General features: G+C 55.7%; 4 protein-coding genes and 1 pseudogene across 6 annotated transcripts in view; 2 read left to right on the top strand and 3 right to left on the bottom strand.

Moving 5' to 3' along the window:
* Positions 1–433: 433 nt before the first annotated feature.
* Positions 434–2,764, top strand: ART5 (ADP-ribosyltransferase 5). Of its 2 annotated transcripts, XM_015852615.2 has the most exons (5): positions 435–543; positions 788–887; positions 1,193–1,907; positions 2,000–2,032; positions 2,221–2,364. In XM_015852615.2, exons 2-5 carry the CDS (start codon positions 828–830, stop codon positions 2,247–2,249), a joined length of 837 nt encoding a protein of 278 aa, XP_015708101.1. In that variant the 5' UTR covers positions 435–543; positions 788–827; the 3' UTR covers positions 2,250–2,364. The 2 variants fall into 2 exon arrangements, with proteins under 2 accessions (XP_015708100.1, XP_015708101.1); XM_015852614.2 differs by having other exon boundaries at positions 434–543; positions 1,193–2,032; positions 2,221–2,764.
* Positions 2,765–3,538: 774 nt separating this feature from the next.
* Positions 3,539–4,604, bottom strand: LOC107308562 (annotated as a pseudogene).
* A 5,785-nt stretch (positions 4,605–10,389) lies between these two features.
* LOC107308558 (vegetative cell wall protein gp1-like) lies at positions 10,390–12,811 on the bottom strand. The gene is made up of 4 exons (XM_032442311.1): positions 12,614–12,811; positions 12,470–12,521; positions 12,311–12,365; positions 10,390–12,167 (listed from the first exon to the last, which is right to left on the bottom strand). The coding sequence occupies exons 1-4, from the start codon at positions 12,617–12,619 to the stop codon at positions 10,910–10,912; spliced, it is 1,371 nt and encodes a 456-aa protein (XP_032298202.1). The 5' UTR covers positions 12,620–12,811; the 3' UTR covers positions 10,390–10,909.
* A 1,494-nt stretch (positions 12,812–14,305) lies between these two features.
* LOC107308564 (NAD(P)(+)--arginine ADP-ribosyltransferase 1-like) lies at positions 14,306–15,780 on the top strand. The gene is made up of 2 exons (XM_015852531.2): positions 14,306–14,473; positions 14,642–15,780. Exon 2 carries the CDS (start codon positions 14,663–14,665, stop codon positions 15,599–15,601), a length of 939 nt encoding a protein of 312 aa, XP_015708017.1. The 5' UTR covers positions 14,306–14,473; positions 14,642–14,662; the 3' UTR covers positions 15,602–15,780.
* A 2,199-nt stretch (positions 15,781–17,979) lies between these two features.
* DGAT2 (diacylglycerol O-acyltransferase 2) overlaps positions 17,980–24,931 on the bottom strand; it is a 14,015-nt gene continuing 7,063 nt past the window's right edge. For both annotated transcript variants that reach the window (XM_015852593.2, XM_015852592.2), the window contains exons 4-8: positions 24,801–24,871; positions 22,097–22,301; positions 20,855–21,029; positions 20,107–20,309; positions 17,980–19,334 (exon numbers count right to left, since the gene is read on the bottom strand). In XM_015852593.2, coding sequence (XP_015708079.1) covers positions 19,180–19,334; positions 20,107–20,309; positions 20,855–21,029; positions 22,097–22,301; positions 24,801–24,871 — 809 coding nt within the window. In that variant the 3' untranslated portion in view covers positions 17,980–19,179. The remainder of the gene's footprint in view (positions 19,335–20,106; positions 20,310–20,854; positions 21,030–22,096; positions 22,302–24,800; positions 24,872–24,931) is intronic.

Consider the following 24,931-nt stretch of genomic DNA (forward strand, 5'->3'; position numbering starts at 1 on the left):
ACACTTTAATCCATATCGATGCTGTCCCCGACCCCACAGTGGGCAGTGAGCAAACGGCAGAGTGGTGCTGAGCTGCTGCAGGGTTAAACCACAGCAGTGCTTCTGCTGCTCCATGTGAGTCCCAGAGGGCTGAGATATGAACAGAGCTGACCAGAAGGCAAAGACATTTCTTTATATTGTGGTATCTTCATTATTATCACTGAATGACATCAGTTTGTTTAACCACCAACAGCATGCAGCTCAGCAGGAGCAGTGCCCGATTGCTTCCCTTCCCTTCCCTTCCCTTCCCTTCCCTTCCCTTCCCTTCCATGATGCTGGGCCCCACATTGAGGCTCGGAGGATCTTCCTCCCTGCGTGGTACCGGCTCTGCAGCACCTCCAGAGTGCGGAAAATGAAAGCAAACTGAAAGCAAACAGACACTTCTGGTTCTGCCCCTTTCCTGTTTGGCTGCTCCGGTTGCGGGGCTCCCAGAGCAGCTGGGCAGGAACACGCAGCAGTGGGGACAGCCCCACCGGGAACAGCAGTGGTTCGGGGACAGCGCTGGTATGGGGGCACTATGGGGGGGACACCAGGACGGGAGCGTGGGGCTGCTGCCACCCCTGGGCGCTGCGGAGCGGGGATGGTTCTATGGAGGGCCCAGGGGATCAGGACTGTCCCCGGGGGGTTATGGGGGGCTGCCATAGGGACAACCCTTTGTGGGTCCCTTTTGGAGCCGACAGCCCCCGTCCTTTGGGGGTGAGTGGCCTCACATGGGCTCACCCCAATCTCTCCCTTGTGCCCACGGCAGCGCTGAGGTTTGACGTCTCCCATCCCTGTGGGACCCGAGGATGCTCCCCTTGCTGCGCTGTTCCTGGCTGTGCCTCGGGGCTCTGCTGGCTGCCCCCCATGTGAGTGGTGCCCACTGCGTCCCGGGACCCCCATCCCCGCTGCCTTTGGGGGAGGTTTCCACTCTGCCCATCGCTTTTGCTTCCGCTCCGTGTCGGGGCTGCTCTCCCTGCTCTGTGGCTTCTGCGGGGTGCAGGGTCCCCTGCGGCCCCATAGGGGAAGCGCTCCTTCCTGCTGCTCACCCCCTTTGCATCAGCCCCGAGCTCCTGCTGAGCCCCACGGCTTTGGGGGGGGTGTGGACCCACAACCAGGGCACGGGCACAGCACGGGACGTGGGGCTGCAGCTCAGCCCCGTGTCCTGGAGCAGGACGGGACCCAGCAGCTGCTGATGGACATGAGCCGCGACGCCTTCGACGATCAGTACGAGGGATGCGCCGAGGAGATGGAGGCGGCGGGGCCGGCGCTGCTGGAGCGGGAGAGGGGACGGGGCGAGTCCCGGCTGTTCCGCAGGGTTTGGGGCCGGGCTGCGGAGCGCTGGCAGCGGGTGAAGGATGCGCTGTCCCCCCTCCTGCCCCCCGGCTTCAAGGACGAGCACGGCCAAGCGGTGATCGCCTACACCGACAACGACCTGCACCGCGTCTTCAACGCCGCCGTGCGGGCTGCCGGCCGCTCGTGGGCAGCCTACAACGCCAGCTTCCCCTTCAAGGCGATGCATTTCTACCTGACCAGAGCCCTGCAGTTGCTGCGGGTTCCCTGCGAGGCCGCCTACGGCACCGCCGTGTATCGGGGTATGGCGAGCGCCCGGTACCAGCTGCGCGGTACCAGCCCGTTCAGGTTCGGCTCCTTCGCCTCCTGCTCGTTCAGCAGGGAGCGAGCAGAGAGCTTCGGGCAGGACTCGTTCCTCAGCATCCGCAGCTGCTTCGGGGTCCCCATCCACGCCTTCTCTCTATACACGGAGGAGGAGGAGGTGCTGATCCCCGGCCATGAGATCTTCTGGGTCTTCCCCGACGGCGCCACTCACCGCTTCGTGCTGCGGAGCACCAACAGGACCTGCAGCCACTTCAACTGCGCCTTCCTGGGCCGTGAGTGGGGGCACAGCCATCCCGATGGCCGCTGCTGTGGCCTTCTGCTGCCCCCAACCCATCCGACAGCACAACCCTTCTCCTTCCCGCAGATGAGAAGAGCCCCGAGTGCAGGAGCAGCACAGGTAGGAGCTGGGACCATCACAAGCGATGGCAGAGCTCATTGCAGCGCTAATTGCTGAGCTCTCATTTAGACCTATCCCTGCGCTCTGGGGTCTGGGTGCAGAGCTCCAGCATCAGTGGGGTCAGACAGACCCCACGCTGGTGCCAGGCTGGGGTCGGCAGGTGCCTGATGTCCTCCCTCTCACTGCAGCCACCCCCAGGCACGGAGATGAGCTGTGAGGGGCAGAGCAACGTGAGCAGAGAGCTGCACATGCAGGAGGGATGCGTCAGCACGGCCTGCACCAGGGCAGAGCTGCTCGGGTCCCATCTTCAGCGCTTCTTCAGCTCGTGGACTCAGCCCTGAATCCCCTGTGGGTGGCTCTGCAGCCATGGGGGGCCCAACGTGGGGCAGCAGCACAGCCCACAGCCCCTCACCAGCACACGGCCCGGGGTCTGCGGGGCTCTGGGCTCCAGGATGGGGTCGGTGCTGGGGTGTGCTGAGGGTCTGGAGGGGGAATGGGGAGCTCGGCATGGAGAGCTGCAGGGATTGAGGGGGAGAGCCCAGCGGGCACAGGAGCCGTGCAGAGGCAGCACTGCAGGGAACAGCCTTCTCCAGAATGCATTAAAAGCCCAATTCTTGCTCCCAAAACGCTGTCTGAGCTGTTTGTGCTGAGGGGTCCAGAAGCCCACGTGGTGCCCACCAAAGGGCCACCGCTCCAACACGGGCAGCACAGCCGGACCCGTCCTCAGCTGCACAGCACTGGGGGGTCACAGCAGCTCAGTGGGGTTGGGGCAGCACTGCAGGTTGGAGCTGCCCCACAGCCCGGGGCCCACACACCCACCCCACTCCCACAGCAGACCCAGGTCCCCACACCACCCAGGTGCCACCAGGACCACAATGCAGCACAGCAACACAAACAGCATCAGAATGCTGAAACTTGAGGTTTAATGAGAGAAATAAGAAGAGGGCACACGTCCTGCACACCACCGGCCCTTGGGCACACGTCTCTACCCATCCCCACACTTGGATTCTGCTGCTTCCCCTACACACCCCACGGCTTCACAGAGCTCTAAGTTGCTCAAGCTTCCCATCTCCCACCTCCCACCTCCCCACAAACAGAGACGTTCCCTTCACCTCCACACTCCCCATCCCCTTACAGAGCTGCTGGGATGGGGCCACCCTCTCTGTGCCCCCATCCCCCTTAGACGTGTCTGGGGCAGGTGTCATGGGTTACCTAGATTTACCCGTGCCCATGATGGGGCAGTCACCCCGTAGGTTCCCCACACCGGAAAGGAAGGGAAAAGGGGAACTGGAAAAAAGAACAGCGGCAGCAATCTAAGGAGGAAAAAACTTATTTTACTAAATACGATATCAGAATACAAGATAACACAAAATAATACAGTATGATTGAGGCTAATAAATTGAATAAACAGAGTGAGAGAGTCCCCGAAAAACTGAGAGGCCGACTGTGAACTCTAGGCGACACGGCTGGAACCTTTCCCATACCGGGAGTCTGAGAGAGCACAGGGAACTCCAGCCTGGGAGCGAGATTATATATGTCCTCTCCCATGACTTATCTGCTGACGCGACGTCCTCTGGGATATGTAGTTCTCCTCCGAGAGCTGAGTACTTGGGATGCTGCCATTCTACGGAACTGGAGCATGAATGATTCATACTGCACATGACGTTATGATGTGGAATATTGACAGCCACACCACAAAACCATGGCAGCAGGGCAGGGAGTGCAGAGCCAGCCCAGGGCTGTGTCCCAACCCCACCTCCTTCACAAGCTCGCAGTTGTGATTGCTCTCCCTCCCCTTAGAGCGGAGTTGGATTTGGGTCTGCCATTGATTCTGTGAAGTCGGTGACCTCAAAGACTTCAAAGGGAGGGATGAGGACTTCACTCTGATTCTTAAAGTAGATAGGCTCATGATGGGGACACCATAGCAAGTATTCACCACAAAAGAAGGTGTCCTGGCCAAAATCCTCTGTGATCCTTCCGTAGGAGGTGGAGGTGGAACTGGCGAAGGCACAGCCTTGCCTATTTCAGCTGTGAAATGGATGCCTCGAACACCGCGGTAGACGTTGTAGCAGTCGGGCTGTGATCTCTGCAGGGCTTGTACGCCTGGGTCAGGAGGAAATGCAGCACCTTGAAGTGGTATGAATGGAGGAAATGATGGCGGGAGCGCCCGCCCTCACGGGTGGCTTTGTTGAACTGCTGAGACATCCCATCATCAGTGTAGCCAAGCACAGCGATGTTGATCCTGGGTCACTGCGGGCAGCGAGAGCGATGCGACAGCGCTGCTGCATTCTGCAGATGCTTTCTTCCAGTGGCAGCATAGATGCTGTTCATGGCAGTCTCTCTACGGTTCAGCTCCGGTAGCCGAGCCTTCATCTTGTCCTCACAGCCATTGTATTGGTCATCAAAGAGTTAGGGCCATGTCCATCTGCAGCGTGATGGGCTGAGGTTCTTTGGCGGAGGGTCTGCTGGTGGCCGACGTGCTGAGCAAGGTGCGACCAGCAAGCACCACGCAGCGAGAGCTCCATGGTTGGGAGCGGCTGCAGGGGCTGCAGGAGAAGCGCAGCAGATGCATCGGGGTGAGCTACAAACCCACCTGCAACCACTGACACCAGAGGAAGAAGCCCCGTCTGCGTCCCCATCAGGGCCGGCTGGGCTGTTCCCACCCCGTGCCCCAGCCTCCATCCCACGCTGGATTCCCTGTTACCTTCGCTGTGTCTCAGGCAGGACCGCACGGCGTGATGCTGCTGCAGACACCCAGAGCTGCCTGCTCTCACTTTATAAGAGCAGCCCCAAGCTGTGACCCTGCGTAACTCACGTGTCATCACCTCAAAACCCACCATTGGTGGCAAGTGTTTGAGTGCTGACAGCAGGACATCCATGTTCACAATCCCCTCGCCTTGGTGTACATCTGGGTCCGGTCCCACGGGCTCTGAGATGAGCAGCTCTGGCTCTGCAGCTCTCGGTGCAGAGGGGCTCCCAGGCGCTGGTGCTGGACCCGATGAGCTGGGCTGGGTGGGATGGAGCTGATGGCCTTCCTGGGGCTCATTGGGTGCCATGTGTTGTGTTGGGGTGAGCATTGCTTCCAACAAGGTGTGCAATGTTCTGCCTGCAGGACTTGGTGTGCCAGGAGCTGCAGGACACTGCGCAGGCCAATCTCTCCAAAGGCAAAGGGGTGTCCCGGACCACAGGGCGCTGTGCTGAGCTGTGAGGTGGGGAGCTGGACCTGGGGGCTGCTGTGTTTTGGGACAGGCTGGCCCCGAGCAGCAGCTACTGAGTCATTTCTTTCTGCAGCCACAAACCTTATTTCTTTATCGTCTTTCCTTTCTCACCTATCTGTCTCTTGACAGCCGATAGTTCTCACACTTTAAACTATAAATCGATGCTGTCCACAAGCCCAAATGGCAGTAAGCAAACTGCAGAGTGGTGCTGAGCTGCTGCAGGGTTAAACCACAGCAGTGCTGCTGCTGCTCCATGTGCATCCCAGTGAGCTGACCAAGAAAGCAAAGACTTTACACTGTGGAATCTTCAGGGAACTGTTCTTAAGGTTGCAGTAGAAGAAGAGAATCTACCACCTGTGGAAGGAGGAGAGCAACTCAGGATGACTACAAAGAGGCTGTTAAGGATGTGTAGAGGGAAAATCAGAGAGGCAAAAAGCTCCAGCTTGAATCTAAGCTGGCCGCTGGGTAAAAAAAACAAGAAATCCTTTACAAATACATCAAATGTAAGAGGAGGATAAAGGGGATCTCGACTCTTTACTGGACGAGGCATGATATCACAGAGGATAGGAAAAGGCAGAGTTTGAATTGCCTTCTTTATGTCTGTCTTTAAAAGTCATCTAGTTATTCCCAGGGCTCCCCACGCTCTGACCTGGTAGTCTCGGCTGGGGAGCAGACTGAACCCCCTGTGATTCTTGAAGAAGCGGTCAGGGAATTACTACTCCAACTGGACTGTCACAAGTCCATGGTCCGGATGAGATCACCCAAGAGTGCTGAAGGAACTGGTGGAGGTGATCGCTGAGCCGTTTCTGTATATCTTTCAGCGCTCCTATAATGGGTGAAGTCCCAGAAAACTGGAGGCTTGCCAACGTGAACTCCCATTTCCAAGCAAGGTTGTCAGGAGGATCGGGCAACTCCAGGCCTGTTAGCCTGACCTCGTGCCAGGGAAGGGATGGAACCGAATTGTCTGAGGGAGATGACAGATGCGGCAGGTGTGGGATGAGCAGGAGATCAGACTAGCCAGCATGGGTTCGTGAAGGGCAGCTCCTGCTTGACCAATCTGATCTCCTTCTACGATCCTGTGACCCATCTGATGGATGAAGGAAAGAAAGAAAGGCTGTTGATGTGCTCTACTTGGACTTCAGCAAAGCCTTCACAACTGTCTCCCATGCTATTCTCCTGCAAAAGATGGCAGCCCATGGATTGGATGGGTACACTCGGCTGGGTAAGGAGCTGGCTGGAGGGCCGGGCCCAGAGAGTGGTGGTAAATTGAGTTAAATCCAGTTGGAGACCAGTCATGAGTGGTGTTCCCCAGGGGTCAATGCTGGGGCCTGTACTCTTCAATATCCTTATTGATGACTTGGATGAGGGCATCGAGTGTGCTCTCAGTAAGTTCACAGATGACACCAAATTGACAGGGAGTGTGGATCTGCCTGAGGGTATAGAGGCCCTGCAGAGGGATCTGGATAGGCTGGAGAGCTGGGCCGAAGCCAACGGGATGAGGTTCAACAAGACCAAATGCTGGGTCCTGCACTTTGGCCATAACAACCCTGGGCAGCGCTACAGGCTTGGGGCAGAGTGGCTAGTGGATTGTGTTGAGGAAATGGACCTGGGGGTACTGATTGATGCTCGGCTGAACATGAGCCGACAGTGTGCCCGGGTGGCCAAGAAGGCCAACAGCATCCTGGCTTGCATCAAAAACAGTGTTACTAGCAGCAGCAGGGAGATAATTGTCCCCCTGTACTCGGCATTGGTGCGGCCGCACCTCGAGTACTCTTCAGTTTTGGGACCCTCACTGCAAGAAAGACATTGCGGCCCTGGAACGTGTTCACAGGAGGGCTACAAAGCTGGTGAGGGGTCTGGAGCACAACTCTTATGGGGAGCAGCTGAGGGAGCTGGGATTGTTCTGTCTAGAGGAGGCTCAGGGGAGACCTTATAGCTCTCTATAACTTCCTGAGGGGAGGTTGTTGTGAGCTGGGGGTTGGCCTTTTCTCTCATATCGACAGTGATAGAACTAGAGGCAATGGCTTCAAGCTGCACCAGGGGATATTCAGGCTGGACATTAGGAAATATTACTTCTCGGAAAGGGTAGTCAGGCATTGGAATGCACTGCCCAGGGAGGTGGAGAAGTCACCGACCATGAGAGTGTTCAAGAAATGTTTGGATGTTGTGATGAGGGATATGATTTAGCTGGGAAGTATTGGTGATGGTTGGACTGGATGATCTTCTAGGTCTTTTCCAACCTTGATAATTCTGTGAATCTGTGATTCTGTGCCCACCAAAGGTCCACCGCTCCAACACAGGCAGCATGGCTGAACCCGTCTTCAGCCGCACAACAATGGGGGGTCACAGCAGTTCAGCGCTGCACAGTGGGGTCGGGGCAGCACTGCAGGTTGGAGCTGCCCCACAGCCCGGGGCCCACACACCCGCCCCACTCCCACAACAGACCCAGGTCCCCACACCTCCCAGGTGCCACCAGGACCACAATGCAGCACAGCAACACAAACAGCATCAGAATGCTGAAACTCGAGGTTTAATGAGAGAAAAAAAAGAGGGCACACATCCTGCACACCACCGGCCCTTGGGCACACGTCTCTACCCATCCCCACACTTGGATTCTGCTGCTGCCCTTCCCCTGCACACCCCACGGCTTCACAGAGCTCTAAGTTGCTCAAGCCTCCCATCTCCCATCTCCCACCTCCCCACAAACAGAGACGTTCCCTTCACCTCCACACTCCCCATCCCCTTACAGAGCTGCTGGGATGGGGCCACCCTCTCTGGACCACCCATTCACCCTGAGACACCGTCTGATGCAGGCAGGGGGAGTACAGAGCCAGACCCAGCCGCTGAGCCCCAAACACCCCACCTAACCCCTGGTGGTTCCTGACCCCACTGCCCACCCTTATCCTTCACCCAGCTGCACAGTCTGTGTCTGCTCATGTCCCATTAGGCGGAGTTGCGAATTTGAGTTTGCCACTTGATTCTGGCTGATGCTGGTGACTTGAGACTTCAAGGGTGGGATGAGCTCTTCTGCTCCCTTGAAGAAGGAACAGTTTCTGATGGGGATCACCATACGCAGGTATTTCCCACAAAGATGGACTGTCGTTTGCCAACTTCTTTTGTGGCATTCTTCATAGAGGAGGTGGATGGTGAACTGGCCGAAGCGCGCACAGCTTGCCTATATTCAGCTGTGAAATGGAATGGCATCGAACACCGCGGTAAGGACATGGTCAGCAGCGGGGCCTGTGATCTCCGCAGGCGATTGCAGCGCCTGCGGGTCAGGAGGAAGTGAGCACTTAAGTGGTATGAAAAGAATTGAAAAAAAAAAAAAAACGCGTACGATAGACCGCGGGAGACCAGCCCTGACGGGTGTGGCTGCATTGAGCTGCGTGACACTCCCACCTGCCCAGCAGTATATGCAGCAACAGCGATGGCCTGATCCTGGGGTCAGCCTCGGGCAGTCAGAACGAGCGGCTGGCAACGCTGCTGCCCATTTTGCAGATGCTGTCTTCCAGGTGGCAGCTATGAGACTGGCTTAGTTGCCATCTCTGTACCGGTTCACCTTTGGTAGCCGAGCCTTCTCTTTGTCCTCACAGCCATTGTATTGGTCATCAAAGGAGTGCAGCGGCCATGTCCATCCTCTCGATCCTTGGGGCCTGAGTCACCTACTGTTGCAGGGCGCTCTGCTCCATGGTGCCGTGATGACAAACTGAGCAAAGGATGCGGCCAGCAGCCAACGCGCAGGCGAGGCGGAGCTCATGAGGTGGGAGCGGCTGCAGCGGGCTGCAGCCGGGAAGCAAAGCGGCAGCAGATTGCATCGAGCGTGAGCTTACAAACCACCTGCACCCACCCGACATCAGAGGGAAGAAGCCCCGTCTGCCGTCCCATCCAGGGCGCGGCCGGCTCTTCCCACCCCGCTTGCCCCAGCTCCATCACCCAACGCTGGGCATTCTTCCTGTTACCTTCACTGTGTCTCAGGCAGGACCCACGGCGTGATGCTGCTGCAGGACACCCAGAGCGTCCTGCTCTCACTTTATAGACAGCCCCCAGCCTGTTGACCCTGGGAACTCACGTGTCATCACATAAACCCACCATTGGTGGCCAAGTGGTGCAGTGGCTGGCGCAGGAACCATCCACGGTTCAGCCATCCCCGCTCACCTTGGTGCACGTCTGGGTCTGGTCCCACAGGCTCTGAGATGAGACGTCTCGCTCTGCAGTCTCTCGGTTGCCGGAGGGGCTCCAGGCGCTGGTGCTGACCGGTGGCTGGGGCTGCGGTGGGGATGGTAGCTGGCAGCCTCCTGAGGAGCTCATTGCAGGTGCCATGTGTTGTGTTGGGGTGAGCATTGCTTCCAACAAGGTGTGCAATGTTCTGCCTGCAGGGACTCTGGGCTGTGCCAGGAGCTGCAGGACACTGCGCCAGGCCATCTGCTCCAAAGGCCAAAGGGGTGTCCCGGACCACAGGGCGCTGTGCTGAGCTGTGAGGTGGGGAGCTGGACCTGGGGGGCTGCTGCTGTTTTGGGACAGGCTGGGCCCCGAGCAGCAGCTACTGAGTCATTTCTTTCTGCACCACAAACCTTATTTCCTTTATCGTCTTCCTTTCTCACCTATCTGTCTCTCTAACAGCCGACAAGTTCTCACACTTTAAACTATATCGATGCTGTCCACAAGCCCACAGTGGGCAGTAAACAAACAGCAGAGTGGTGCTGAGTGGTGCTGAGTGGTGCAGGGTTAAACCACAGCAGTGCTGCTGCTTCTCCATGTGCATCCCAGAGGGCTGAGATAACAACAGAGCTGACCAGAAAGCAAAGACATTTCTTTACATTGTGGTATCTTCATTTTTGTCAATGAATGAGGGAGACTTGTTAAGTGTTCTATGGACACGTAGGGGGATGGAGAGTGACTGGAGGGAGCTCAGAGATGTAAGACTTGCCGGAGCCTGCAGTGGAGGGGCTGGGTTTCAATTTGGATGGTTCCCACCTCACTCTGTGCCTCAATTGCCACAGCAGAGCAGTGGCTTTAAGCTAAAAGAGGAGACACCAAGGGGGCAGTGAGGTCCTGGCAGGGAGAAGCGCTGGTGCCCCTCACTGCAGAGCCCAGTGCCATAGAGGTGCTGGAAAAACCCAATCATTTCTCACAACAGTGTCTCTAATAAAAGCAGACTTTATTTGCAGTTGCAATGGCAGCTGCCCCGCGAGCAGAGGATTTACATTTCCAGTTGTTATTAACTCCATTCTGACACCGTTACACCGTTACATCACATTCCATCTTGTCCCATCCGGCCGCCATCCTGTTGTTTCCAAGACATCCCAGTCCCCTTCCTATGGTCCTGCTGAGCTGATTCTGTCCCAGGCTCTTCCTTTCTGCCCCAACGATGGTTCTGTGTTACACACAAAGCACCAGGGGGTGCCAGGCTGATGGGAGCATCCCCTGCCCATGGGGTTGGCACAGGGTGGGCTTGGAGGGCCCTTCCCACCCAAAGCAGGATGTGGTTCTGCAGTTCTGTGCTACAGCCCCAGGATGGGTGCAGCCCCATCGCTGCTCGGGGGCACTGCAAGGCTGTGTGAGCCCTAGGACGGGAAGAGATCAGCAGCACCAGGGAAGGGAAACCCTCCAATGGTCTGATCCGGAGGGGCTGTAACGGTGCCAGGCCCCACATTGGGGCTCAGAGGGTTTTCCTCCCCACGTAGTGCTGCCAAAAGGGCTGTGCACAGCAGTGCTTCCAGCGGTCCTGCACCCACCGCCACAGCCTGCAGCACCAATCCTGCAGGCACTGCCCGGCCCGGCACAGCCCCGGGGTCACCTGCGGATGGTCCATGTCCTTGGGATCCCAGTGGGACCCTGTTGGGCTGGTCCTGCCTGGGTCCATCAGGACTCTCTGGTTCAGCTCCTTTGGGACACTCCCTTCAGCTTCCTCTTCTACGCGCCCATCTGTGTCCATGTCCTTGTCTTCATCCGTGTCCGTGTCTGTGTCTTTATGCGTGTCCGTATCCATGCGTCTGTGCCCCCTCAGCAGCGGCCAGATCCCAGGACTATGGACATCCATCCGTATGCGCAGGTGGAGGCTGGGGGGCTCCTGGTCTGTGATCTCGGCCGCCTCCTGCTGCTCCAGCACTGCCTGCAGCAGTTGGCAGCGGCGCTCAACAGCCGTGTGGTTTTCATGGATGGCTTGGAGCAGCTCCGTGATGAGCTCTGAGTGGGAGCTGTGGGGCAGGGAGGGCTCTGTGGGGCTCTGTGCTCCATCCTTCTGCTCATCTGGCCCCAGGGAGTGGAGGGAGCTGGGGACTGCTTCCAGGAGAGCCGGGGGCTCAGGGCTGGGAATCAGGGCTGGGTCTGGCTCCACCTCTACCTCTACCTCTACCTCTGGCTCTGGCTCTGGTTGTGGCTTTGGCTCTGGTTGTGGCTTTGGCTCTGGTTGTGGCTTTGGTTCTGGTTGTAGCTTTGGCTCTGGTTGTGGCTTTGGCTCTGGTTGTGGCTTTGGCTCTGGTTGTAGCTTTGGCTCTGGTTGTGGCTTTGGCTCTGGTTGTGGCTTTGGCTCTGGTTGTAGCTTTGGCTCTGGTTGTGGCTTTGGCTCTGGTTGTGGCTTTGGCTCTGGTTGTAGCTTTGGCTCTGGTTGTGGCTTTGGCTCTGGTTGTGGCTTTGGCTCTGGTTGTAGCTTTGGCTCTGGTTGTGGCTTTGGTTCTGGTTGTGGCTTTGGCTCTGGTTGTGACTTTGGCTCTGGTTGTGACTTTGGTTCTGGTTGTGGCTCTGAGACAGGCTGAGCACTGAGGGCAGCCAGCTCTGCCATTGCACCAGGCCAGGGCTCCGGGAAGGAGTAGAGGGAGGAGAATGAGGAGGCAGAAGATGCAGCCAGGGATCCCAGGGATGGCATGGATGCCAGAGGGGCAAAGATGGGCTTCATGCTCTTTTTCTCTGGGCTCATCCTGCAGGAGGAAATGGAGGAGATGAGGGGACCCACTTCCCCCATGCCCACAGGTTGGCTGTGACCCCATCAGAGCCCCCACCCATGGCCCCGTGCCCAGGCCCTGCAGCAGTGGGGAGGCAGGTCTGGCCAAGCAGCACTCACTGCAGTTTCGAGGTTGGCGATGGCATCCCCGCTGCTTCATCCTTCCAACTTGCATCTGCCAAAACATGAGTGTGTGAGGGGCCGGGACCCCCTGCTCAGCCCCACACTGGGCTGCCGACCCCTCGGAGGGTGCTCAGCGCTGGCACCAGGGCTACTCACCGCTCTTGTCCTTGGTCTGGGCTCTCTCCTTCCTCAGCATCTGAGAGAATTTCTGTGTGAGCAGTGAGTGGGTGGGTGAGGAGCAGCCCCTGTGCCCTGTGCCCCCAGCTGCTGGAAGGGGAGCACGACTGAAACCCCGCTGACCTGCATCAGCAGCTGCTTGGCCGTCCCAACTGGTTCTGTGTAGCTGGGGCTCTCCACGACCACAGTGATGCTCCTCTGCTGGCGCTCAGGTGATGTCCCGTTGCTTCCACAGGAGGAATGTGTCCCACTCTCTTTGTGCCCCGTGTGAACAGACCCCTCTGCAGGGCCCACATCTGTGACACACGTGGACCTCTCTTCATGATGCAATAGTCCTGGTGTTCCACTCCATCCCTCCGGCCTGCAGCACCAGATGGAACTTTGGGGTAACCAGAGCCCCTCAGTGCTGAGCACCAGGGCTGGGACAAACCCACCCCGTAGCCCCTCTCTGACTGCTGGCCCTGGAACTCCTGGGCTGCTGGAATTGGCCTGCACTGGGGCTTTGCTCCTGCACAGAGAGCAGAGGGCCATGATCCCACTGCAGCACCTCCAGAGTGTGGAATATGAAAGCAAAACGAAAGCAAACAGACACTTCTTGTTCTACCCCTTTCCTGTTTGGTGGCTCTGCTTGCAGGGCCCCCAGAGCAGCTGGGCAGGAACAGGCAGCAGTGGGGGCAGAATCATACAATCATAGATTTACAAGGTTGGAAAGGACCTATAAGATCATCTAATCCAACCGTCCTCCCTTTACCAGACCTACAGGAAACCCCTAACCCATGTCTCCTAGCTCCCTATCCATGCACTTCTTGAACATTGCCAGGTGTGTGATCAGTTTTATCCCCAGGTGGGGGTAGTAGAAACCCCAGGTAGGGCTAAGAATGCAGCACCAACAGCATTCAGATTGAAGCAGGGAGCCCAGCTGGTTCAGATTAAACAGTAAGCCCTGAAATTGGAAGACATGGATGACCCGATAGCTACAAAAACAAAAGAAATAATGCACAACATGGACAATTTGTTTACTGAACTTCCTCAGACTTAATGGCTATTGAGTTTCTCCATGTGGCACTGCCACCAGTAACCTGTTTGTGTAGTGGAATCACTGCTGGACCCCGAGCCTTAGGGAACAGCAAGGAAGGAAACCTCAGAATTCTGGGACCTCAAGCAGCCAAGGAGCTCCAGGCTTTCCTAGGGATAACAAGGTGGTGTCAGCTACAACTCTGCATCTTGCCCTCCAGACCCTTCCCCATCTCCACAACCTTCCTCTGCCCTGTCCTGCGCTGTGTGCACAGAACATGGCACTGCTCCTGCTGAGCTGCACGCTGCTGGTGGTTAAACAAACTGATGCCATTCACTGATAATAATGAAGATACCACAATGTAAAGAAATGTCTTTGCTTTCTGGTCAGATCTGTTGGTATTTCAGCCCTCTGGGATGCACACTGACCAGCAGCAGTGCTGCTGTGGTTTAACCCTGCAGCTGCTCAGCAACACTCTGCCGTTTTGCTCACTGACCCAACAGGAGATAGGGCAGAGCATTGATACAGATAAAGCTGTAAGAACTTGTCGGTTGAGAGAAGGACGGTTTGATGAGAGAGATAGGAAAGATGAACAGCAGAAGATAAAGAAAGGGATGTCCAAGGCAATTGCTCGGTAGTGCCTGACCGGTGGCTGTTCCTGAGCAGCAGCCCCCAAGGGCAACTCACGGCTCAGCACAGTGTCCTGTGGCCTGGGATCCCCCTTTGGTTCATCTCAGAGTCTGTGGGACCAGACTCAGACGTGCACCAAGGTGAGGGGGATGGCTGAACGTGGATGTTTCCTGCTGTCAGCCACTGCAAACACTTGGCCACCAATGGTGGGTTTTGAGGTGATGACACGTGAGTTACGCAGGGTCACAGGCTGGGGCTGCTCTATAAAGTGAGAGCAGGCAGCTCTGGGTGTCCTGCAGCAGCATCACGCCGTGGGTCCTGCCTGAGACACAGTGAAGGTAACAGGGAATGCCAGCCGTGGGATGGAGGCTGGGGGCAGCGGGGTGGGGAACAGCCCAGCGGCCCTGGATGGGGACGCAGACGGGGGCTTCTTCCCTCTGGTGTCAGGGTGGGTGCAGGTGGGTTTGTAGCTCACCCCGATGCATCTGCTGCGCTTCTCCCTGCAGCCCCTGCAGCCGCTCCCACCCATGGAGCTCCTCGCCCTGCGCTGGGTGCTGCTGGCCGGCACCTTGCTCAGCACGTCGGCCACCAGCAGCACCCTGCAACAAGGTGACCTCGGCCCCATCGCAGTGCGGATGGACATGGCCAATGAATCCTATGATGACCAATACAATGGCTGTGAGGACAAGATGAAGGCTCGGCTACCGGAGTTGAACCGTACAGAGATTGACACAAACAAGCCCTATGCTACGACCTGGAAGAAAGCATCTGCAGAATGGCAGCAGCGCTGCCGCCGTCTCTCTGACTGCCCGCAGCTGACCCAGGATCAGGCCATCGCTGTGCTGGCGTACAGTGCTGCAGGTGGGATGTGTCAGCAGTTCAATGAAGCCACCCGTCAGGGTGGGCGCTCCCACAAGCACTACCTCAATTCATACCACTTCAAGGTGCTGCACTTCCTCCTGACCCAGGCGCTGCAAGCCCTGCAGAGATCACAGCCCGACTGCCACAACGTCTACCGCGGTGTACGGGGCATCAATTTCACTGCCGAAATAGGCAAGGCTGTGCGCTTCGGCCAGTTCACCTCCACCTCCCTATGGAAGAATGCCACAAAGAAGTTTGGCAACGACACCATCTTTGTGGTGAATACCTGCTATGGTGTCCCCATCAAGAAACTGTCCTTCTTCAAGGAGGAGAATGAAGTCCTCATCCCACCCTTTGAAGTCTTCAAGGTCACCAACTTCACCAGAATAAATGGCAAACCCCAAATCCAACTCCGCTCTAATGGAACACTGAGCAGACACAACTGTGAGCTTGTGAAGGATCAGGGTGGGCAGTGGGGTCAGGACCACCAGGAGGTGGGGTTGGGGCTCAGCCCTGGGCTGGCTCTGTACTCCCTGCCCTGCCCCAGACCTGTCTCGAATGGATGGGGGCACAGAGAGGGTGGCCCCATCCCAGCAGCTCTGTAAGGGGATGGGGAGTGTGGAGGTGAAGGGAACGTCTCTGTTTGTGGGGAGGTGGGAGGTGGGAGATGGGAAGCTTGAGCAACTTAGAGCTCTGTGAAGCCGTGGGGTGTGCAGGGGAAGGGCAGCAGCAGAATCCAAGTGTGGGGATGGGTAGAGACGTGTGCCCAAGGGCCGGTGGTGTGCAGGACGTGTGCCCTCTTTTTTTTCTCTCATTAAACCTCGAGTTTCAGCATTCTGATGCTGTTTGTGTTGCTGTGCTGCATTGTGGTCCTGGTGGCACCTGGGAGGTGTGGGGACCCGGGTCTGCTGTGGGAGTGGGGTGGGTGTGTGGGCCCCAGGCTGTGGGGCAGCTCCAACCTGCAGTGCTGCCCCAACCCCGCTGTGCAGCGCTGAGCTGGGAAGTGTCAGGAGCAGCTCTGAGCCAGAAGGTGCCTGGAGAACATGCCCAGCATCTCCTCTGCAGCTGCAGCAGAAAGGCAGCACCTGGGCTGGGGCAGCACAGAGCTGGGGTGCTGCTCTGCTGTCTGGGTCCCATGGGCTCCGCACAGAGCTCCCAGTGGAGACCCTCCATGCTGGGAGGAGGGGAGCCTGGCCATGCCCTGCTCCTCGGGTTCCCCACTCCCCAGTGATCCCAGTCTCCCTGTGCTCCCCTGCTCTCCACTCTCCCTATGCCCTCCAATCTCCCCATGCTTGGAGAGGTGGGGAGGATGAGGGGCAAGGGAAAGGCTGTGCCCCACTGGGTGGTAGGCATGGCTCAGCTCCCAGCACGGTGGGACAACCCTGAGCTGCTGGAGATCAGAGAGTGCTGGGACACTGCTCTGACATTGGGTGCTGTGACAATCAGGCATGGAGTCATATGTGAACGATCCAAATCCTTTATTACAGGTTCTCTCATCACTTGCATACATTCACAAGTTCCCTTCTTTAGCTTTCCCATCAACCTTTACAACTTTCCCATCTGCCTTTACGTGTCAACAAAGCAATCCACAAACACTCCATAGCCGTGCATGCAGGCACTCATCCAAACAGAGCCATGAGCCGTTCCTTTTGCTTTTCTCCCCTTCTGGAGATGTCCTTGGTTCTCAGCTTTGCTTTCTCATGCTTCTTATCTTGCTCCACAGCATCTGCTCTGAACAGGCTTTCTTATACTCCCATAGGGTTGGGTTTGTGGTGCTGTGTGGGGCTGGGGGTTGGGCCTTGTGTTCCCTGTGGGTCCTTTCCAACTCAGAATGTTCCCTATGATCCTCAGTTCCTAACAGAGGCCTGGAGAGGGCAGCAGGACCGCTCCCATAAGGATTAAAGGATGAGAGGTGACAGCCTCAAATTACAACAGGGGGGGTCAGGTTGGGTGTTAGGAACATTCCTTCCCCAACGAGTGGTGATGCTGTGACACAGCTGCCCAGGGAATGGGGGTCATTGTCCCTGCGGGTATCCCAGAGCTGCAGGGATGTGGCACTGAGGGATGTGGGTAGTGGGCATGGTGGGGTGGGCCTGGGGATCTTAGAGGGCTTTTCCAGCCCTTGTGGGTCTAAACACCAGCAGAAGATGGGAAGGATGCTCAGCTGAAGACCCTGTTTCTCGAGGACTATAAGAATAACTTTATCTGGGCAAGTCTATGGCCAGCAGGAGCCCAACCCACTTATGGTACAAGAGATGCCCAGACAACAGGCAGGACAGAGCCCAGCAGTGCCACCTCACGTTGTCCTCATCCTCCCAGCAACCCACAGCATGTCCCCACTGAGTCAGGGGCAATTACACCACATCCATTAGCACAGCCCCGTGCAGCAGTGGCTGCTTGTTTGGAACAGTTCCCTCCCTCCTCCGCTCGAAGGAATTGGTGCACAGCAGCTGTGCTTTGATACCAGACTTGATAAGCGAGCAGACAGCTGTGGGAAGGCCCTGAGAGCTGACCTCCCCCGGGTCAGTGCTCCCAGAGCTTCCCTTCTCATCCCACGCAGCCCTGGGGATCCAAATGGATTTTAATAGGGGTGAGGAAAAGGGCTGCTGAGCAGCCAGGCTTATCTCGCCAACCAGAGCGCTTGCAATGCCCACAGACTGAGAAGGGCAACACGCGTGTCTGGCTGTCCCCATTGCGAGCTGTGACGGTTGGCCAGCAGTGACAGAGCAGTTCTGCAGCTCAGAGGTCACCCCCAGCCCACAGACAACGGGTTCGGCCCTCGTCCATTACTAAAATAGCACATGAACTTTACAGCAATGCCGGCTATTTCTGGAGCACTTTGCACCTCCAGGGGAGGACGGATGGGGGTTGGGGAGGGATATGGGGGGACCTCCTCAGCCCTGAGCCAGGGATGCAGCACCGAACCCAAGCAACTGATGTATCACCAACCTACCCCAGCATGGTACAACACCAAAGCAGCCCATTGGTTTTGCCCAAGTTTATTTCTAGAAATCTGTACAAAAAAAACCCCAACAAACAACAACCAACCAAAAGGGGTCCTCTGTGAGATAACAACAGTGAGATAACAGTGAGATAACAATGAGATAACGGTGAGATAACAGTCCATCAGATGGGACAGATTCCAGGAATGTGAAGGACCGTCCGCTCGCGTGGAAGAAAGGCACATTTCAGAGCTTGGAACAGCTGCAGCGCGGAGAAGGCAGACATGCAAGTAGTGCAATGTTTCAGCTTTACACACAGACGCGCTGTACTCCAAAGGAATCTCACTACAAGCAGCGTTAGCATCCATGTAAACATCAGAGAAACACTTTAAAATCCACTCACTGCACATCCTATGCGTGAGAAGGCTACTCCTTTACATTCACTGGACAGAAGAGTTAAAAGCCATCTTAGGGCACAAGTTACTCCTAGCTTTCCCCAAATGCTTTTAGGCTCCAAACCACCAGCAGCCCCACTGCATTTACCCCGACCGGCTTCCCATGGGTCTGCAGCACCGGGCCACACTATTGCACCACCCCGCTGCCCCTGGGGCTGTATGGCTATGGAGGAGTCCCATTGCTCCTGCAGCACAGCTCCTAAAGTGACATTCTGAACACAGGTGGTGAAGTGCCAGCCACCACAGCATCCCACACGGTGCAGACCCACTGGGCTCCAATATCTTTGGCATTCCTGCACCTCTCCCCAGTTCTGGCTTTGGTGCTTTCAGCGGGGCTTTTCCAAAGCAGAAAAGCTCCTGTGCTGTGTGAGCACATCTCAGCACAGCTCTTGTGCAATGCACCAGTAATACTGCTCACAATCCAAGCACTGCTCTGCTTGTTGGTGATGGATGCTGCTCTCCCCCCTGAACAGCTCGCCCAGCAGATGCAGGAACACTTCCAATCCACCTCTGGCAATCCAACAGCAGTACGCAGCAGGTGACAAAGGCGATCATTTCCCCCATCCAAATCCTCACAGCAATGGGGAGTTGTGCTCATTTGGATAGAAAGAGGTTTGTCATGGGATCGATCCAAAGGAAAGCTTTTCTTTTTTTTAGGTCAGTGTTCACATGTGGCCTAGCAATACTTTAAACATTGCCTTTAGAAGGACACGTACACCCACACACGCTTCCAGATACGCGATGACGGTTTGGAATCCCGGACAAGGTGCTGCTGAGCCGGACCCTTCAGTTGACTTCCAGCACCTCAGTCTCTGGCAACCCAAACTTGCCTTTGTACTTGTCAAAGAGTTTGATCAGGGAGTCCACGTACACGCTGTGGTAGAAGTCCACTTCCTTCTGAGATGGGTTTTCGATCTTTGGGATGGTGATGGGTTCACCCACTGATGGAGAAAGGGAAAAGGAGAGATCCACGTGTTAGGATGAGCGCTTCCATAGAGATCTGTCCTCCTGCACTACCAGTGTCAGTTCAGCACAGCCATGCTGCCATAGCACAGCTTGCTGTGCTGGGCCCAGCAGTACAGCCCTCCACAGCTCATAGGACCAAGAATTTGGATGCTTTCAAGGCCAGGCTGGATGTGGCTCTGGGCAGCCTGGGCTGCTGGTTGGTGACCCTGCACATAGCAGGGGGCTGGAACTGGATGAGCACTGTGGGTCTTTGCAACCGAGACCATCCTATAATTCTATAATTCTATGGTTCTATGGTTCTAAGACCCAAAGCTGTAGTCCTCATGCACTCCAACTACGGCCAGAGGGGAAGAAACAACTTTTTATCCCTAAAAGCATTATGGCCTTGGCCTGGAAGACTCAAAGTCAAATTCTAGGGTTTGCTTTAAGACTTAGTTATTAGGTCACATCACACTGCTGGTCCCAGGAGCACAATGGGGCAGGCTGATTTGGGTTGTCCAGAACCAGGGGAGGGAGCAGCCACAGTTTCATCCAAAATAAGCTCATGTGGTAAAGCTGCTAGGAGCAGAGAATGACAGGGGTCTTTCAGACACTGGAATCTATGGCAGCTCACTCTTGGTTTCATATAGCAGGAAAATGGACTTGTATCATCAAGACCCCAAGACCAAGCTAGAGGAAGGATATGGCACAGATTCAGTCATGCTGGTACCAACAGAAGCACACAGTATATTTATCCAAAGACCTTACCAACAGTGGTGATGGGCTTGGAGTATGGCAGCAAGCCCCACGTGTTTGAGGAGAAGAGCCCACGGCCATGGAAGATGCATGGAGCAAAGCCAATGTGCTTCTGAAACTTCTTCTGAACCCATCTTCCCCAGGAGCCCTCCTCAAAGATCACCTGCTTGTACACTTCATTCTCCCCAAAAGAGTAGACAGGAACCAAGTCGGCGCTGGAAAGATGGAGAGCTGTTACACCACACATGCCCCAGTCTGCAGCCCATATTACAGCCCCATATTACAGCCCCACAACCACTGTGTACTCTCCAGGCTGCACACTTGCAGATGTTATTGGGCGTGATACAGTTTTGAAGTGAGACAGGGGAGGTTTAGGTTGGATCTGAGGAGGAAGTTTTTCCCCCAGAGGGTGGTGACGCACTGGCACAGGTTGCCCAAGGAGGCTGTGGATGCCCCATCCCTGCAGCCATTCAAAGCCAGGCTGGATGTGGCTCTGGGCAGCCTGGGCTGCTGGTTGGTGACCCTGCACACAGCAGGGGGTTGGGATGGATGAGCACTGTGGGCCTTTACAACACAGGCCGTTCTATCGTTCTGTGATTCTTTCCCAGGCAGCTTCCTACCCCTGCCTGTGCTCAGAGCAAGCAGACAGGACAGGGTGATGCATCTGAGGCTTTGGGCACACAGTGTCTCAGCACAGCAGGGGATGGCAGCCCCCTCCATGCGCTAACAGTGCTGCTCTATGCTCTGTGCCATCTCTTACCCGTGCCGCAGGGCCAGTTTCACAAATCCCTTCCTGTTTCTCAGTGTCACCGAGTTCTTCCCAGGGGTGCAGTTGAGGGACTCTGCTGCTCCTCCCACCACGATGATGATGGCGTTGCCGCTGCCATTCTTGGACAAGATATAGTCTATGCTGTCACGGTTCACGGGACATATACCTGCAATAGTCAGCGGAGAGATGAAGGTCATGCTGCAGCCCAAACCATGCCTGGATGGCCCCAGGGCACCAGCAACACCTGTGGGCTTGATTGAAAACTGAGCTGCAACCCCAATGTCCCCATGGCCACGGAGAAGGGCTGGGTGTATTGGCAGGTTCCCTGTTCTTTGACTATGCTGCTAGTCTGCTTTGGTGCTGGATAAAATCCCTCACCACCAGCTCTCAAGTAGCTGTAGGAGCAGGCTTAGCCTTGGGGTGGAAGCAAAGCAGCTGCATTATTTTGATGGCTCCAAGGCTGAACCCAACCAGTTTCTCAGCAGAGCAAGAAGTGAAATAAGCCATCGTGTGAGGATGCTTTGGTCATACAAAGAACTGAGAAGCCTTCCTGATGTGGATCCATCCCCTCTCATATGGCAATGATGTTTTGCAGTGATACCCTCCAGGTCGGGTATGGAACTGTAGGGTATCCCAGGTTGTAATGATCACTGAAACAGGGGAATCTATAAAAAACACCAGGCCTATTTATCCAACAAGTCTGGGAGTTGGACTCAATGATCTCTGGAGGTCCCTTATAATCCCTGCAATTCCATCATTACTTATGGCTGCCACAGCCCTGTGACCCATCTGTAGGAAGACTTCCAGGGCCACGGCTCTTCTGAACAGCTGAAGCCACGCAGTACCCCCAAACTGAGAATTCTGGCAAGGGTCTGAAATCGTGATTGGATGAAGAGAGCATCCACCATAGCCATAAAACCTATCTGTGTGCCACCTCATGTTATGAGATGCACAAGTAGACCATGTTATACTGCTACTGACAGGCTGAGGGAGCTGGGCTTGTTCAGCCTGGAAAAGAGAAGGCTGCGGGGTGACCTCATTGCAGCCTGCCAGGACCTAAAGGGAGCCTACAGACAGGAGGGGAGTCAACTCTGTGAAAGGGAAGATCACAGCAGGACAAGGGGAAATGGTTTGGAGTTGAAGGAGGGCAGATTGAGGTTGGATGTCAGGGGGAAGTTGTTTACAGAGAGTGGTGAGGTGCTTCCAATGTGCAGGAGAATCTCTTGCACTCACCCCCAGACATCAGGTAGTCCCTCAGGATGGGCATCCTGAAGTTCCCAGCCAGGGTCGCCAGGTACGGCCGGATCCCGGGGAATTTCTGGCTGACTCCTGTGGCCTCTGTGCTGAAGTTGCAGAAGGCTCCCAGGCCCATGATGCCGTGAGGGTGGTAACCAAAGATGTAATTCCTGCTGGTCAGCAGGTTGTGGGTTTTCACCAGCTGCGAAGGAAGGAGTGAGTTTGCGTGAAGGCGTGATGCGGTTCAACAGGAAACAACAACCAGCAAGTTCAGAGTACAACCCTGCTGCTTTTGCCCTCCTTCTCCCCAAGAACAGCACAATGGGCTGCTCTGGATTTCGGGTTGCAACTCAGACTTCATGAATAAACAGATGGATCTTAGTCACCAGGAGGACAAAGAGCCATGCAGGGACAGGGGCAGCCTGCAGCCGCCTGCGCCCTTTGTTCCTGCACTCCTCCCAAAGGTGTTGCTGCGGGCCTGCAGCCCAAACCAACCCAGTTCCTTGCAGCGCTACAACCGCAGCTACGCCTCCCTCCCAGCCCTTTGGCTCCGTGGCAGTTCACACCCCGCGATGAAATGGAAGATCAGCCTCCCATAGCGTGAGCAAGTTTGTTTAACAGCTGAACACAGTCATTGTTCCATCCTCCTGCTGGGCACCTTCCAGGAAGGAAGTGTTGGCAGGGTGGCTCAGCATTGCCAGGAGATGCTGTGCTGAGCTCATAGGACACCTCCGCCATCCCCAGCAGTGCTGTGTGCTGCAGGAGCACACTGCTCTGGGGGTGCAAACATCCCCTATCTGCTCATCGGCTTGGACATCAAGGGCACCACGAAGTGTCCGTGCCCTCCAGCACCACGAGCCAACCAGCTGCACTGCAGCCCCCAGAGGGGCACACAAAGGTCCATCCATGTCAGCTCCCACTGGAAGAGGCTCAGCTTTCTGAGACGTCACACCGCTGTCCTGTCCAAGAAGTTCTTTGGCAGCAGCCAAATCTGTGCTGTTGAATCACAGAGCTTAAGTACAATTGCAACATGCTGGTCCAATGCCCAGAAATTGGATTCCTTCCTCCTGCTATCCTGCATGCACTATTTCAGACCACAGCTGCAGCATGGCATGACAGGACAAGGGGGAATGGCTTTAAAGTGAGACAGGGGAGGTTCAGGTTGGATCTTAGGAAAGAAATCGCATATTATTATCTTTGAGGGAGCTTGGTTCCATAATTGACAAACCATACCCAGAGCCCCACGCAAAGGACCACCTAGCAACACGAGCGGTATATGTGATGTATATTCCCAACACGAGTGAGTAAAGACAGAGAGGCAACCGTCCATGGAGGAGCGGCGATGCGAGCTTTCTCAACTTCATCAGACGATTCTTGCCCTCATGCATAACGAACTTTTCTGTGGTGGGTAGTGCCTAATGTGAGAGCTTCGTTCGACATGCGACCCTACGGTCAGCCCCCCCCATAACCGACAAACTGCAAAAAACGACACTTGAGCAACACATGGTGAGAAGCAAAAAGCAATTTTATACGTCACAGCGAGAGGTTTCAGGCCATTGTCTACTATCCTCGCCCACATGTCAATTTCTAAACTACACAATGCACACCCAGCTGTGTACTCTGAAGTCTCGAGGAGATGCATCATGACAGTGGCCCCCTTGAATCACATCCCTGGGACAGAACAACTCCCTTTAACCTTCAGCTATAACAAGAAGGCAGGGCTTGCTGCAATGCAATCAAGACCTTTCTCCTCCATTATAGCATGTTCTCTTCTCCATGACTACAAGACCTGCCACCACCGGCAGCCTTTGCAGACAAAGTATTTTCCATGTACACCTAAATCACCAATAATTACCCAGCAGCAGCAGCAGAGTTTTGCTCACCAGCAGCACATTCCTTCACCTGGGAGTTCAGGTGGCTTTGGGAAGGAGGAATCCAACCTGAGCTGCTTTGGCTTCCCACAAAACTGCATCCTCTGCACTACAGGAGCTGGGGGGTTCATTCACAAGCCATGCAATGGTGCCTCCCTTTTGCTCAGCCTGAACGAGCACTTGCCAGCAGCCTTATATAACTGCCCTTCCACCTGCGTGCCTTCCCAAAGAGCACGGAGCTCCCTCCTGGCTCCATTTGCCCCCTGCTCACTCCCAGCTCCTTTGGGTAACGCAGCCCTGCAGCACACCCGCGATATCAGGGGAGGAGCAACACAAGCAGAGAACAGAAGCTGTTCCCACTGCTGGGTGCTCACAGCCACAAAGCAGATGGATGTCAGAGCTAACGCCACTGCTCCCCAGTGAAGCAGCTCTGTTGGTGCATGGCATTCCCAGCTATCCATCCCCGTTATATGGCTGGAATAACTGGAAAACAGAACAGAACTGAGCGAGATTTATGAGCAGGGAGCAGAGACGGTGCCAGGCACAAAGCAGATCCGCTGCACTTGGGACAGGGAGCCCCACTGCTGCAAGCAAGGCTGCCTCAAGGAGTCTGGTGATGAAACCATCATAAGAAGCCCTGCAAACTGTACCACCACGATTATTCATGTCTGATTTCACAAGCACAGCTGCTGCAAGCTGCTGCACTGCAACATCCTGCTTGTAGGTCAATGTCACAGATAGAACTGCGTGCCCAAAGTCATCTCCGATGCGGATATTACAACTATGTCTAAAGCATAAGTCCCGTAGCACGGAGTTAAGCTGTTACTCACTCTTATTGGAAAATAATCCCTGAAGTACCTCCACATTGCCCAGTTTCTCACCCATTGGGATCTTCTTCCACCTGAAGAGAAAAAGCTGTGTTATTAAAGCCATTGGAACAGGTTGCCCAAGGAGGCTGTGG

This window comes from Coturnix japonica, chromosome 1 (genome assembly GCF_001577835.2).
Source record: "Coturnix japonica isolate 7356 chromosome 1, Coturnix japonica 2.1, whole genome shotgun sequence".
NCBI lineage: Eukaryota > Metazoa > Chordata > Aves > Galliformes > Phasianidae > Coturnix > Coturnix japonica.

What these genes read in the sequence shown, in the direction of transcription:
- ART5 (XM_015852614.2), top strand. Translation starts at nt 828, where the DNA reads ATGCTCCCCTTGCTGCGCTGTTCCTGGCTGTGCCTCGGGGCTCTGCTG. An exon ending in CTCTGCTGGCTGCCCCCCAT is followed by an intron (nt 888 to 1,192) that starts GTGAGTGGTGCC and finishes GTCCTGGAGCAG; the next exon opens with GACGGGACCCAGCAGCTGCT. An exon ending in CGAGTGCAGGAGCAGCACAG is followed by an intron (nt 2,033 to 2,220) that starts GTAGGAGCTGGG and finishes CTCTCACTGCAG; the next exon opens with CCACCCCCAGGCACGGAGAT.
- LOC107308558 (XM_032442311.1), bottom strand. An exon ending in CCAGACCAAGGACAAGAGCG is followed by an intron (nt 12,366 to 12,469) that starts GTGAGTAGCCCT and finishes ATGTTTTGGCAG; the next exon opens with ATGCAAGTTGGAAGGATGAA. An exon ending in TCGCCAACCTCGAAACTGCA is followed by an intron (nt 12,168 to 12,310) that starts GTGAGTGCTGCT and finishes TTCCTCCTGCAG; the next exon opens with GATGAGCCCAGAGAAAAAGA.
- LOC107308564 (XM_015852531.2), top strand. Translation starts at nt 14,663, where the DNA reads ATGGAGCTCCTCGCCCTGCGCTGGGTGCTGCTGGCCGGCACCTTGCTC.